The 13,566-nt window shown below is 38.3% G+C and overlaps 1 protein-coding gene across 14 annotated transcripts in view; it reads left to right on the top strand.

Annotated features, from left to right (window-relative positions):
* The window catches only part of STAG1 (STAG1 cohesin complex component), a 202,801-nt gene that overhangs the window by 151,239 nt on the left and 37,996 nt on the right, over positions 1–13,566 (top strand). For all 14 annotated transcript variants that reach the window (XM_075032127.1, XM_075032133.1, XM_075032132.1 and 11 more), the window contains 5 exons: positions 2,712–2,804; positions 2,928–3,017; positions 3,206–3,409; positions 7,706–7,776; positions 12,960–13,047. In XM_075032127.1, coding sequence (XP_074888228.1) covers positions 2,712–2,804; positions 2,928–3,017; positions 3,206–3,409; positions 7,706–7,776; positions 12,960–13,047 — 546 coding nt within the window. The remainder of the gene's footprint in view (positions 1–2,711; positions 2,805–2,927; positions 3,018–3,205; positions 3,410–7,705; positions 7,777–12,959; positions 13,048–13,566) is intronic.

Consider the following 13,566-nt stretch of genomic DNA (forward strand, 5'->3'; position numbering starts at 1 on the left):
TGATTGATTTTGGGCTTTGCATTGCCAAGTTAAGTAATGTAAATTTACAGCATGAAAATCTTTTAAAATTATTTTTTAGATGTTCTTTTATTATACCCCTGGCTTATACGTGTAATGTACTCACATCTACAGCCCTTAATGTTAAATCTAGATAAGAATTGGAAGTGTAGAGCTCAGGAGCAGAACAAGATTACCTCTGTCTTCCATAAAAAGGAATGTGCTGCTAATATGGATGTAAAATTTCTAGAAGAAGCCGACAGTATCTTCATCATGAGAGTAGTTAAGCACTGGAACAGAAGCTGAGAGTTTGTGCTGTTTTCATCCTTGGCAGTTTTCAAGACTTGACTGGACAAAGCCCTGAGCACCCTGGTCTGACCCCTGAGCTGGCTCTACTTTGAGCAGGAGAGGTGGGACCAGGACCAACCTGAATACATCTGTGGTTTTATGTATCCATCCTCTCTGGCCTCTTCCACTGAGTGCCCTAAAAATTCAAGAATTTGACATTCTGGCCATATTGCAATCTAGCTGCCTCTTTCATTTATTTTATTGTGACTGTTTGGGGATCAGTGGAAGTCCATTTCTAAGGCTGGGCATGCATTTTTAAGCATTTCAGTATAAGTCACAGGGTCAGGGTGAGCAAGAGGCTTTCAACTGTATTCTCCATAAATACAGGATCTCAGCTTTCCAAATGTATTTCCCTGATTTTTGGTAGTCCCCCTTTTATTTAGGTTAGGCTAAAATGAAATAAACCCATGTGAACATTTGGTACTTCTGTTAGGTTCTGCTCTGAATAATCACAGCTAGTTTATTAAAGAAAGGCACAGACTTAATGAAGGTGAAATCTGGAAATAGATTTAGCATTCTCTATTGCTAAACTAAATGCAGTTACTTAGCTTCTTAATTTTTATGTGCCAGAAGTAGATTAGCCTCATGTCCAGAAACAGCATCCCAGGAAAAGCTCTGAGAAACCATCAATTTATACATGCTTTGTGTACCTTAATTTATAAAGTACATTCTAAGAAATTCCTAGTTTAGTAAAACATATCAGGTGTGAATCTGTGAAAGCACTTACTCAAATTTACACAAGCATGTATTATCCTGCGTTACCAAAACTGTATTGTAAGCAGAACTTAACCGTGTTTTGTCTTTAGCTGCAAACTGTTCTAGCAGACAAAGCAACCTTTAAATTTAACAAAAATTTTCATGTTTGTGTTTTCTGTTTGGAGCACCATATTAGCTTTCAGGTATTTTTTCTATCTCAAGAGATCTATAGTTCTGTTCACTTAAGTTCAGCAAATTGCTTAGTCTTAGATTTTTCAGTGTCTGTATTTCTTCAAAGGTAAAGAAAATACTTAAGTAAATTAAATTTTACCTTCTGAAGGATGATCAAAAGAGCCTCGAGATCATCCTAGGGACCCAGATTAATTCATAGCACCACAGAATAGCAATTTTTGGCCACCAGAATATGACTGGGTTGTTAGGGGGTGGGAGCCTGACTTGGTAGCTGCATTTGTGTTGCCTTCCAATGAGCTAGCAGCTTTTGCTGGTGCAGGTGGTGCTGCACTGCTAGTTGGTACAGGAATTGCGGTTGCTGCTGTATGTATCCAGCTGTCTGTCATGTACTATGGAAGTGGTTTCTTACCTTGGTTACACATCTGTTCCCCTTTGCTTCATGGTTGTTTTGGATTCCTGCTGACACAATAGGCTACCTGTCATCCAAGCATGTGTTTTGTTTCCAGCTGTTCCTCCTCACTTACAGAGAGATGTAGGTATGACATTTAGCTTTTGCTTCTTTTCAGTTAGATCATGAGTTGTGGGATGGTAACTGCAGGGATCTCTGACTTGTCAGTAGAGGTTTGTCATGTTCTCATGATCTCGCTAGCATATTCTCTGAGTTGAAATGGGAGCAGATTTCTAATTATGCACTTACCTTCTTGTGAAATAGTTTCTTCTCTGACTTTAGCTTGTAACCCTTATTGTGCAGTCTGGCAGCTTTGCTATACATAAATCATTAGCTAACTTGAGTATTTTATTATCATTATTTGTTTTCAAAAGTATTCTTTCCTTTTCTGAAGCCAAGAAGCCAGATCTAAGCTTTTATGAAGCATGCTGTTTTGATTATTGTCTCTCTATTCACTGTTTCAAGGTGGTTTTGCTATGACAGCATTAGTAGCTTCAGTATATCTTCACTGAAATTTGTAAATGAGTTCTGTGAACTTGGATGTATGTTCTCACTGAGAATTACATTCCAGTTTAGAGATGAGGCCATGAATCTGCTAATGAAAATCACTGTTACAGTGTGGTTTGGTTTTGGTTTTCTTAATTATATTTCAGTTCGCCCTGAGGTCTTACATTAACACTTTGTTTAATGTGTGAAAGCCAGAGCTCAATTCACTTGGAAGCAATAGCAAAACTTCCACTGACTTGGGTTATATTTGAATTTCAATCCTAAAAAAAATGTTGATGTGTTGAGACAATATCATGCTGGATGATATGATATTTTCCTTTTCAATCACGGCTTCTTAGGACACATGGTCCTCCCATTTAATCACTCTTCAGTCCAAATGTGTTTGAGTTTTTTATTCCCTCCTCTTTTGATTTATTAAAAATACACTTGCATGGATTTTTGTTTGTAATACAAACTTTAGAAAGATTAATGAATGCTATATGCAGAAATTGTATTTACTGTAGTTATTTTTGATCACTTGCAGGTCTTGACAGCAAAAGAAAGAAAAACTCAGATAGATGACAGAAATAAATTAACTGAGCATTTCATTATTGCACTTCCTATGTTGCTATCAAAGGTACAATTTTCAAGAAAATCAATCTCACTGGTATTTACAACTGTCTTTAAACTTTTTCATTCTGTAGTGTAGGTGTTTATTTTTACTTCACTATTTTTTTGTTTTGTTTCAATGATGTTCTAGTATTCTGCTGATGCTGAGAAGGTTGCAAATCTCCTGCAAATCCCACAGTATTTTGATCTGGAAATCTATAGCACGGGCAGAATGGAAAAGGTATAGTACATTGGGCAAGAAGTCTGGTTGCTTTCAAGTATCTGATTACTATTCTAGTCACACAGTACTGTGCCTTCATTCGGCATGTTAATGATCTAACCTTCATTTGGTGTATTCTTTGAATGACTTTTTCTTTGAGTTTCATTGTTCAGGTAAGGTGAAAGCTGAACTTCTTTTCTGATCTACAGCATCTGGATGCCTTACTGAAACAGATTAAGTTTGTTGTGGAAAAGCATGTGGAATCAGATGTTCTCGAAGCCTGCAGCAAAACCTACAGCATACTCTGTAGTGAAGAATATACAATCCAGAACAGAGTTGACATAGCCCACAGCCAACTTATTGATGAATTTGTGGATCGATTCAACCATTCTGTAGAGGATCTGCTGCAGGAGGTTTGTATTCTTAAAACGAATTTAGTTAGACTACCTAAAATATGCTATGATAAACTGCAGAAAAACATTCTTACCAAATCATGAAATTATCAATCTGAAGACGTAGTGCAGCAGCAACTATTTCATAATTATTTGGAGCTATTTCTCCATGTAGAAAATCCCTTGGACTAGCCATTAAGCCTGCAAAGCTTTGATGCTGTAAGACAAAAACCATGGGACAATCCTACTTCTGAATATTTAGTCTAGTATTTAAACAGCCCACATAAGAAATTAAAAGGATGAATGGGTGAAAGCTGATGAAAAATGCAGAGAAAAGTGCATTTACACATTAATGCTTCTGGTGATTCCAATAGTCCCAAATGGATATACAGGCAGCAGAATCAAGATTGGATTATGTCTTGAATGGTAGAGAGGATTTAGTAAAACATTTATAATGGCATATTGAAAGAGCTCTGGAAAGAAGGAAATGAAGATCCAGGTCTAAAACCTGGAGGTACCTGGGATTTACTTCTAAGAATTTATCCTTCAACATGCATAAGACACTACATTAAATAAGAATAGAAACCTTACTCATTTTTTCTTGCTTTACATCAGTTTAACTTTGTGTAGCACTACTTAATTTGTTGTAATTCTCATGCTTTTTAAACATAATTTAAGGGCTGCATAGATCTTTTTCTTCACTTCTAGTCTTGCACTTCACTGTGGCAGATACATTTAATTTTATATGTACATTTGTAGAAAGCTAAGCTACAGTTTCTATTTTAGAATTGCCTATTAAAGAAAATCAGGGTTTTTTTATCATTAAGTGATATGCCACATACAGGCATACTGTGTATATGCCTTGTCACATTGCAGAGTAAATAAAAATTTTTCTGTTGCTGTAGGAATGTACGTGAGTAAAAAAGGCAGTGCATGCAGGAAGCAGGCACTCCACAACCCAGAGGAGTTAGTGCACCACTGTACATTCTTTGATAGAATACATTTACTTGGCTGTCTACCTGTCTGCCATTTTATATGTACTTTCTCAGAAACTTCTGAGCAGAACCTGAAAAGACATTCCAGAATTTGTGCTACATCTCTGCCCATCTGTGTATGGCAAGGGAATCCTTTCAGCTAATGCCACATGACATGTCTTCGGCGTCTGTTTTAAGAGCCATGAATTTTTGAAGTTCCTCACTTCTGGCCAACAGGACCAAAAACTCTTAAGACAAAAACTTTGGGGAATGTGTTGCTGACTTGGGTAGCAAAAAGGGCTAAAGTTTGACTCCCAGCACAAAGATCCAGCTTCAGAATGAGCCGAGTTCTCTACACCAGATGCCCAGCAACTGATCAACTGGCTTTCGCTCTTTCCATTGGTACCCACTGACAGAGGTTTAGGAACTCTGGTGAGGTCCTCACGTTTTTCACTATCCACATATCCAACACCAAGGTTCAGTCTGGTTCTATATGCAGGGACAAATCTCCTATGTTGTTTCTCATAACCTGGCTCTTGGAGAATCTTCAGCTTATGTCTCCACAGCCAAGCTCAGATCAGCAAAAAGCATCTCATTCACACTGTCTCGCCTTGAGATGGAAGAAAGTGCCTATGGGTTTTTTCAAGAATCAGACCAAGAAGCAAGTGGAATCCCAGTTCTTTGACACTGACTTGCTATTTCTGTTATACTGTCTTGTCATAAGACATTATGAAAATGTCTTCTTTCAGCTTTTTCTCTTAGTTTTATCTTCAAACTTCTCCAAAGTAAATGCCATGTTTGTTTTCTCTGGAGACAGTTGTGTAACAGCCAGTGTAACAGAAATTAGGTCTGTCTAAGGACATGCAGCTTTTTTGGAAGACCCCCCTTGAAGTTTCCACACTGTTCACCTGTATAGACATTATTCATCCATGGATCCATTCAAGGGTTCTGAGGTGGTATTCCGTTCCCTGGATAGTTTCACCCAAAAAGAGATCCACTCACCATTTTATTAGTATTTACTGAGACACCCACAGACAATTTTTGAACCATAATCCCAAATTCAGTTAGCAAATACAGGAATACTTAGATTCCTCCTGCTGTACAGCAGCTGCTCTTTCTCTGACTCACCCATTCTCCTCCACACAGCAATTTTGAAGAGGAGTTGAGACAAGAACCAGTCATCTAGTTCTGTCAGTTCCTTTTCTGTCATCCACATACCCTTCTGGAAGCCAGCAGTCCAGTTAGTGTAGAGTTGGGTTTACTATAGCATCAGTCCTCTTGTTCTTGGATTATCTGATCTGAGGAGATCCAGTGCTGTCCTTCCCTTTGCTACCTCACAGTCCCTAGCTGTGTATTTTCAGAAGCCCTTCTTAGGGAGTCCTCTTCCCCAGGCAGTGTAGTCTCTGGGCCTCAAAGAACCGTCTTCCAACACTCCAAGCAGTAAAGATGAAAGGGGATTGGAAATCTACCTCTCTTCCAGCCCCAGCCCACATTTCAGATCAGTTATGCCAGCAAAGCATTTAGGTCCAGCTGTTTTAGACTAGGGATACATGAATGTTGAGATTGTTCAGAAAACACGCTCCATATTTTAGGTACAGCATACGGGTCTGCAGTCCTGACCTCTCCCTTTCTGACACTGCTTGAAAGATCCCTCTGGCCTCACCTTTTACGCAAGGGGAATCAGGTGAGAGCAATGAGATGCTGGGATTCATAAATGACTTCCCACCAGTCTTCTCAGGAGAAATGAACTAAGGGAGAAAAACTTTTTTTCCTGTAATTTTCCTTTATTACTGACTGCTGTTGAATTAGGAAGTCAGTAACTGCTTATTCCCACTCCATTTCCCTTCACTTCTCTTTGCAGGCGGCTTCTCTTTATACAGTACTACAGTGTGAAAAGCCCTGAAGGATGCAGTGAGACTACTGGGCAGAGAACAAAGACTGGGCTCATGAAGGAACGTGGGCCAGTGATACCAGAATACTTCTGATGTATCCCCTTCCTTTACCCAGCTTGGGAAGGAGTAGAGAAATGCAAGCAAGGGCTTATGATCTTTATGTATATTTGCTTGCATGAGAGAGGGATGGGGACTCAGGATTTCAGAGAAAAGCTGTCTCTGAAAGTCATATGAGAAATGAAGAATTAAGAGGTTTAGATCCCTAAGGAAAAGGGACTGCGGAGGTCAGACGTGACATAGAGAAAGATGTGGAGACAAAACCAAGACAAAAGTAGGAGAAAGCAAGAAAGAGAACAGAGGTAGCAAGGGTTTAAAATTTTGGCCTTTGTGATATTCTTTGCTGGGTGATACTTGGTAGAATAATTAATTTTAATAAGTCTGTTTAATCATTTTAAATTCAAAAATGTGCATACTTGTACCCAAGCAAGTATCCCACTGCTTTATGGCTTCCCACTAGTTTGATAATGAGAGAAACATTGGTTGACAATAGCATCTGAAGACAGGAAAATGTCTTAATTGTTAGTCTTTTAGATGCAAAAAAAATTATCAAAATGAAATGGAGAAGAGTTGTTGTAAGTGGGTTTCCTGTTTCAGAAAGTTGCTGAAAAATTAAGTTTTGGAAGTACCTTAATTCCACTTGTTTCACTAAGAGAATTTGCTGTTTAGTTTGCATAAGTATTAGGATAATGATATTTTAAAATGCCAGAAAGAAAAAAAAAAAAAAAAAAGAAAAGTTTTGATTTAATTGTGCAATATTTATTCTTGGACTGTTGTTTCCCCAGATTTGCAAAACCTACGTTTTAAAAAAAAAAAACACAAAAAACAACAACAAAGCCTTCCATCCAGTTCTGAATGTATGTCAGTCTGTGCACATAATGTGATTGTCATGCATTACTGTGTGTAACACAGTGAACAGCAATGAAGGGTATGAAAAGAAAGAAATTTCCCCACTGATCATTTTAAAAAAAACTAGATGTTGACATCTGCAGGTTTCTGGCGTGGAGCAAGGCAAGCATTTGGCTTTATTCTTGCAGCGTGTTCATCGGCTGATGGTTAAAGCTGATGGTTCAGTCCTTTTTGTAAAATAAGGTAGAAGTCAGATTTTATTCTTGGGAATGATTTCTACTGCTAGAGGATAGTGGTTTGAGTATTAACACAGTGATACTGCTGAATATTGTCAGATGATCTTGCTTATTTCCTAGTGCTATGCAGTAGTTATTTTTATTATTACTACTACTACTTTTCTCTAGATTCTGTAATAATAGTAATAGGAAAATTTGGGGTCAGTTTTGATGTCAACATAAACCCTCAAAGAAATCTGCTCCTCCCAATGCAGTAATGTACTTTGCTGGATTGCTGAACTCTCTTAATGGATTTCCTTTCATTTTCAGGGAGAAGAAGCTGATGATGATGACATATACAATGTGCTCTCCACATTAAAGAGGTTAACCTCTTTTCACAAGTAGGTGATTTTTTTCCCCCTCAAAAATTTACTATGTTGATTTTTATCATTTCAGCAAGTATCCGTTGATGTCTAGTGTTAAGAAATGAGAAAATATATGGCCTGAAATATGAAATAGAGATTGATGAATGATTAGTGGTATTTGTCAGTATAACTGTTTGCACTAATCTGGGTCCTTGCTTAGTTAATGCCATTACTTTTACAGGTGTGATTTGCAAGTGGCATACCATCCCTTGCACTAAATGCTTTTACACCTATGAGTGCCTTACTAAAAGTCATACTCCCCTGCATGACAGACAGTCAATGCACAAGGAACACTTCTTATCTCTGGCACCAGTGGATGCAGGCCAAATCTGTGCTTTGAGCCTCAGCTTAGGGGAGCCCTGGAGGAAGTTGTTTCTCTGTTTCTCAAGGCTTTTGAGGTATTTCTCCTCAAAATTACAGAAATAAGTAGTAGTAATAATAATAATAAAGTTTATGGTGAGAGTCTGGACTTTGCATTCTCTTCCTGCAGAAATCAGATAATCATAGAATGGTTTGGGTTGGAAGGGACCTTAAAGATCATCTAGTTCCAACCCCTCTGCCATGGGCAGGGACACCTTCCACTAGACCAGGTTGCTCAAAGTCCCATCCAACGTGGCTTTGAATATGCCAGGAATATTTTTGAGTTGAATTGTTGGCAAAGTCTAACTGTGTGGATTGCACAGAAACTCCTTCACTAAGTATGAACCAGCTCAGTGGAACCAGGCAGCAGCTTTTCAGGGTCCTGCTGCTCTCAGTTACACCTATGGGCACCCTCGTAACTGTAGAGCAACCTGGAAAATTTCACTTGAACTCTGAATTTTGGAGCATAGCACAAAGACCTAATCTTCCCCTCCTATCAACTGTACGAAGTAATTGCCCCTGGTCAGCATGTAAGAAAGCTTCATATGCAGATGGCTGAGAGCCACAAATCATTTCTTCCTTGTCACAAGATATGAGAGGACCTTGCTTCTGCCACCTCATTTATACAAATTGGTTTTAGTGATTTCATTTCTCTTTTCTTTCTGTGCTTAGTCTTTACTTATCCTGAATTCTTCATTGGATCATTGTATGACATAGTTCTGAAATATCTACTCTTTGTTTCCATTGAACAAGAGTCCCACAGCGATCATTAAATCGTTACTAATTTTTGTAGTGCAGCAGACTGACACATGTGCAAATTAGGTTTTCAGTCTCCCTGGTAACACACTGGAGCCACTTCTGCCTTTCCTGAGAGGACTGGTGAAAGCTATAGTTCACATCCAAGAAAGAAGCACAGGTCTTAAGGCTTTTCTGAGCATCTCACATATATATTTTTTCCTTTAGGGTTCCAAATCTCTAGAGAGTTAATTCAGACTATAAAGAAAGCCTTGCAGAATAACACACAAATTGGGGACGGGGACATCTACCTTCACCTTTGAAAAATAGGAAAGAGAAAAGAATCAAAGCTAAAGAGCTGAAGAGCAGCTGTTTACCATTTCTCAGCTGATTTGTTATTTATGATTATAGTGCAGTGATAATTTCTAATTAATAACTGCTTGCATATAAAGAAGTAAAGATGTCTTTTCATTACTCTGCTGAATGTTATGTCTGATGTGATTTCTTTGTGAAAAGAAACAATCATACCATTCAAGACAGAATTTTTGCCAAACTTCTAGCTATGAGATTAGGATCTTCAATTCAAAACTCGCATTGAGCATTCTCATCTTAAAGAACGGTGGCTGTTGTCTGATACTGTCATTGTCTGTCATCAACTGGGAGCCAAAAGAAATTAAATCAATGGAAGAAGTTTAAATTGCAGGCTAACAACTGATACCTTTCAGATCTTCTAAATGTGCACCGATAAAATCATTGTGGAGCTTTGAAAAGAAACAAGTCCCTCTCTTGTTCCAGTGAGAGAAACTTACCTGTGCTTCTGTTTCCTTGGTAGTTGCTGCTGCTTCATATTTTAGGAAAAAGAAGCCCAGCGAGGTGGAAAAAAAACATGGTAGGGGATTATCAGAAAAGCCTTCCAGACCAAGAAACTTCTATGCTGAGATTTCCCAAGCCTGAGCTAATCCTTTTTCTGAGAGGGTCATGGCAACAAAGGCCTCACAGCACACTTTTTAATTAATGTCTTTTCGTCAGACAAAGATATCAGTATTCCAATACAAATCAAATTCATTATTATGCTGTTCCCTTCCATGTTTTCAGAATATAATAATAAATTTTCTTGAAGTCTTCTAAATAGAACACCTGCACTATATACATGGGCTTCTTTTTTTGCCAGGGTCTCACTGGTATTTATAGTATTTTTTTCTGTCCTTAAGTACATGAAGACAGTTTTTCTATACTGATTCCAGCCCAATTCAACTGAGCGTTCACACATAACACATCAGTGCTGTAGCTGTATGCTGCAAAATATCAGCATTTCTTATTTAATTACTTAATTCAGTGCAAAACACATGACTCTCAAGCATCACCTCCGTTACTCTGGATGTGCCCTTTGATGCTGTCTTGTATATAGAACACTGTTTCACATTTAGAAATCAGGATTGTTAGTGTCACTGTCCAGAAGTCCTCAAATATGCTATAGAATTTGATTCCTTCCTGCCTCCATACTGACTTCATAAGCCTGCAGTGGCTATAGTAACTCTCCAGATATCATTTTTTTAGCAGTCTAAGCATGATCAGTCAGGACACTTCCCAGATAGGTAAATTCATGGTCAGACCAGCAGATCTTCTCTTCCTGGTATAGAAACCCTTTGCTTAACCTTTTTTCCAGTAGTTGACCAGTACATCCTTCAGACTGAGTTACTCAGAAGTTTGTTATATCCAGAAGAAGTAGAAATGATGACAAATGAAACCTCAGTAGAGAAGTTAGACTGTATCTATCACAGCTGTTCAAAGCCCAAGGTACAGCTTCTCTCACTTCGTGTCTCTTTAAAGAGAGACAGTTTTGTGGGTGGAGAGATCACTTCTTCAAAAAGAAAGTTTTCTAAGCTGCTTCTTGCCACACTTTCAGAAACGCTGTGGAACTGGTACCTTTAGTCCATCTGACTAATTCCTGGCAGAAGCGTGCCCCAGCAGACAGTGCTATCTATAGGGATGAAAAGAAACCTTTGTAGAAATGTTGGGCCTTGTTTTCTGTAATCCATGAAGACCCTCTGAAATGGAAGGGACTAAGGGAAAATTCTGCGGATGTGAATTTTCATTCTAGGAGTCTCTATGTCAATCTGAACCTCTGTGGAGAATTGTATTGTGTCTAAGGTACCTTTATAACTATCATTTTGATTGCCAAGTACTTCAAAAGAAATTAAGATATACCAGAATACACCTAAATTTAATGTGGAGGCTCTTCTTTAAGGAGGTTTATGTTGAAAAGCCCTATGCAACTTGTATATAGTTAGAATTTTTCAGCTTTGGAAGCTGAAAAGCTCTTCCTGAGATCAGCTGTAAGGCCAGGCTCAGAGAAAAGAACTAAGGTGTCCCCAGTTGTCAGGGCAATGGGGCATGCCCCCTGTGATGGCTGCCTGACATGGAAGGCTCTGAAATGAAAAGGCAGAAATAAATTAGATAGTTTTTCCTTTGTATTCTCTGTAGGATAATCTATGCTGATATCTGCCTCTGCATACCAAGGAGATTTTTACTGCTTTAATTACAGCACTGTAATTAAGGAGGTACAACTCTGCCTTGCTAGCAACCCTGTGATTTGCTGAAGCAGCATCTATGTGCTTAATTTCACTAGTCAAAGGCAGTTCTCTGACAGCCTATAATTTATCTATGAAACATTTTATTTTCTTACTTCGAAGATCATCCAGAATCTAAGGCGGAGGGAGTATCTTTACATTTTTGTTTCCTTTTATTTTTTTTAAGGTTTTCCTATTGTTCTATTCATGGATTTGAATTAGAAGTCAAGATGCACCTTGGCTTAATGACACAACCCTAGAGTGCATACTTCATTTGCTGTCAGCACAATGGCATTAATTTTTATGTTTTCTGTGGAACTTTTTATCAGTGAGGTTTTCCAGGGCTTACATGCTCCAGACTGGGAAACATTTCAAACTAGGGGTTTCAATAGGATCTAGGCATTCCCAGTCTGGAGTTCAACTTCTGTCTGTTTCAGAACCAGAGAATTATTCTTTCTGGCTAAGCAGGGTAGTTAATTATTTTTAAAAAGTCAGGCAGCTCCAAAGCAGGGCAGACACTAAGGGGTGGGAAAAGTGAGCATATCTTGGTGATCAAGGTGCTGGGATGAAAGGGAGCAAGATGCAAGAGACTGCTGTATCTTATTTAGATTTGCCAGTTCAGTCTGAGTATCCCTTCTTCCAGGTGAGTATTTTAATCACGCAAGTTTCTGATTATTCTGAGGTGGCTTGCTCTTTTATAAACATATTATAAACTGTTTCAAATTATCTCAGTTTAATTCCACTGCACAAAAATGTGTTAAACCTGTTTTTTTTTGAGAGAGAGATTTTTTGTCTTTCAGGCAACCTGGTGTTTTGTAATTTCTTCTGTATTTCTCAGTTCTGTATTTAAAAAGCTATATCATAAGCTATTGAGGTCTGTAAAGCTGTAGAATATATGTTGCTAATCTCATTTGTATTCCTCTCATTGGAGAATCAGGTTGGTACAACTGAAATGTAAAACAATGCACGGGGAATGGCAACCACCATCTCGGTCTCATGTACATGTATATCATGCTGTCTTAATTTAGATATTTTGGGATAATTTAATGCCTAGTGATAATGTATATTATTTTTCTCTAAATGATATGGCAGAAAAAAATGTAACTTCATTTTGCTTAAAGCCATTTTTCATTCACTGTATATTGCTAGAGTTTGGCCAATGGTTTCTGCTGCAATGCCAGAGAAGTGCCTTCTGGAGTTCTATCAATGTTTAGAACCAAAGAGGAAAGACAGTTCAGAGGGAACACTGAGAAGGAGCTTGTAGCTGCACTTAAGTAACCTTTAAAGGTTTATGGTATGCAGAGAGTTTATCTCCTCCCTAAAAAAATCCCATGTAGTAAAACATTGTGCAGCTGCTTTGTCAGCAGGCTGTATTGTCTCAGCTTTGCAAAAATACTAAAGCTCACTGAGCTGTCAGGTCAGACTATATATTCTCACTATGATGTGGAGTTTTGAGGAACACAACTAATCTCTCTTTATTACCTCTCATTCTAGTGCGCATGATCTCACAAAATGGGATCTGTTCAGTAACTGCTACAGATTACTAAGAACTGGAATTGAACATGGAGCTATGCCAGAACAGGTACAGTTAGCAACACCTGCACTGCATCATTTGGGGATTCAAAGTTTTAAAAGTGTAGCTGTAGAGAAATTCAAAAGCTTAATGCACTAGACTTCAGTTATTTAGGAAAAACATAGAGTTTTGAATGACATTTACATTGTAGTGAGGCACTGTCTAGGAGGTAGAAAAGCTTGGATTCTGTGATTTTTTTGCTCTTTGCCTCACCTTCCTCATCTGTAAAGTAAGGAGTAACTAATGTTCCTGGCTGTGAAAAGCAATGCATAAGTCATTATGTTTACACTGAAACCCAACATTTGTAAACCTTGGCTGTAATTAGAATTATCACAAACGATTATTATGCATTGAAGGTAAGATGGAAGCTTATGAAAACCAGAAAACAAGAACAACATTTAGCAGGGATGCTGGCCAGCCTTTCCAGTAGAATTCTTTTAGTGGACATGTCTTGGACTTTGTTTCCTCCTAGTTTGGTTTTAGTTTCTCATGGGTGAGCACAGGGACCATTTCAGATTCTCCCAGGAT

This window comes from Buteo buteo, chromosome 7, assembly GCF_964188355.1.
Source record: "Buteo buteo chromosome 7, bButBut1.hap1.1, whole genome shotgun sequence".
Taxonomy (NCBI): Eukaryota; Metazoa; Chordata; class Aves; order Accipitriformes; family Accipitridae; genus Buteo; species Buteo buteo.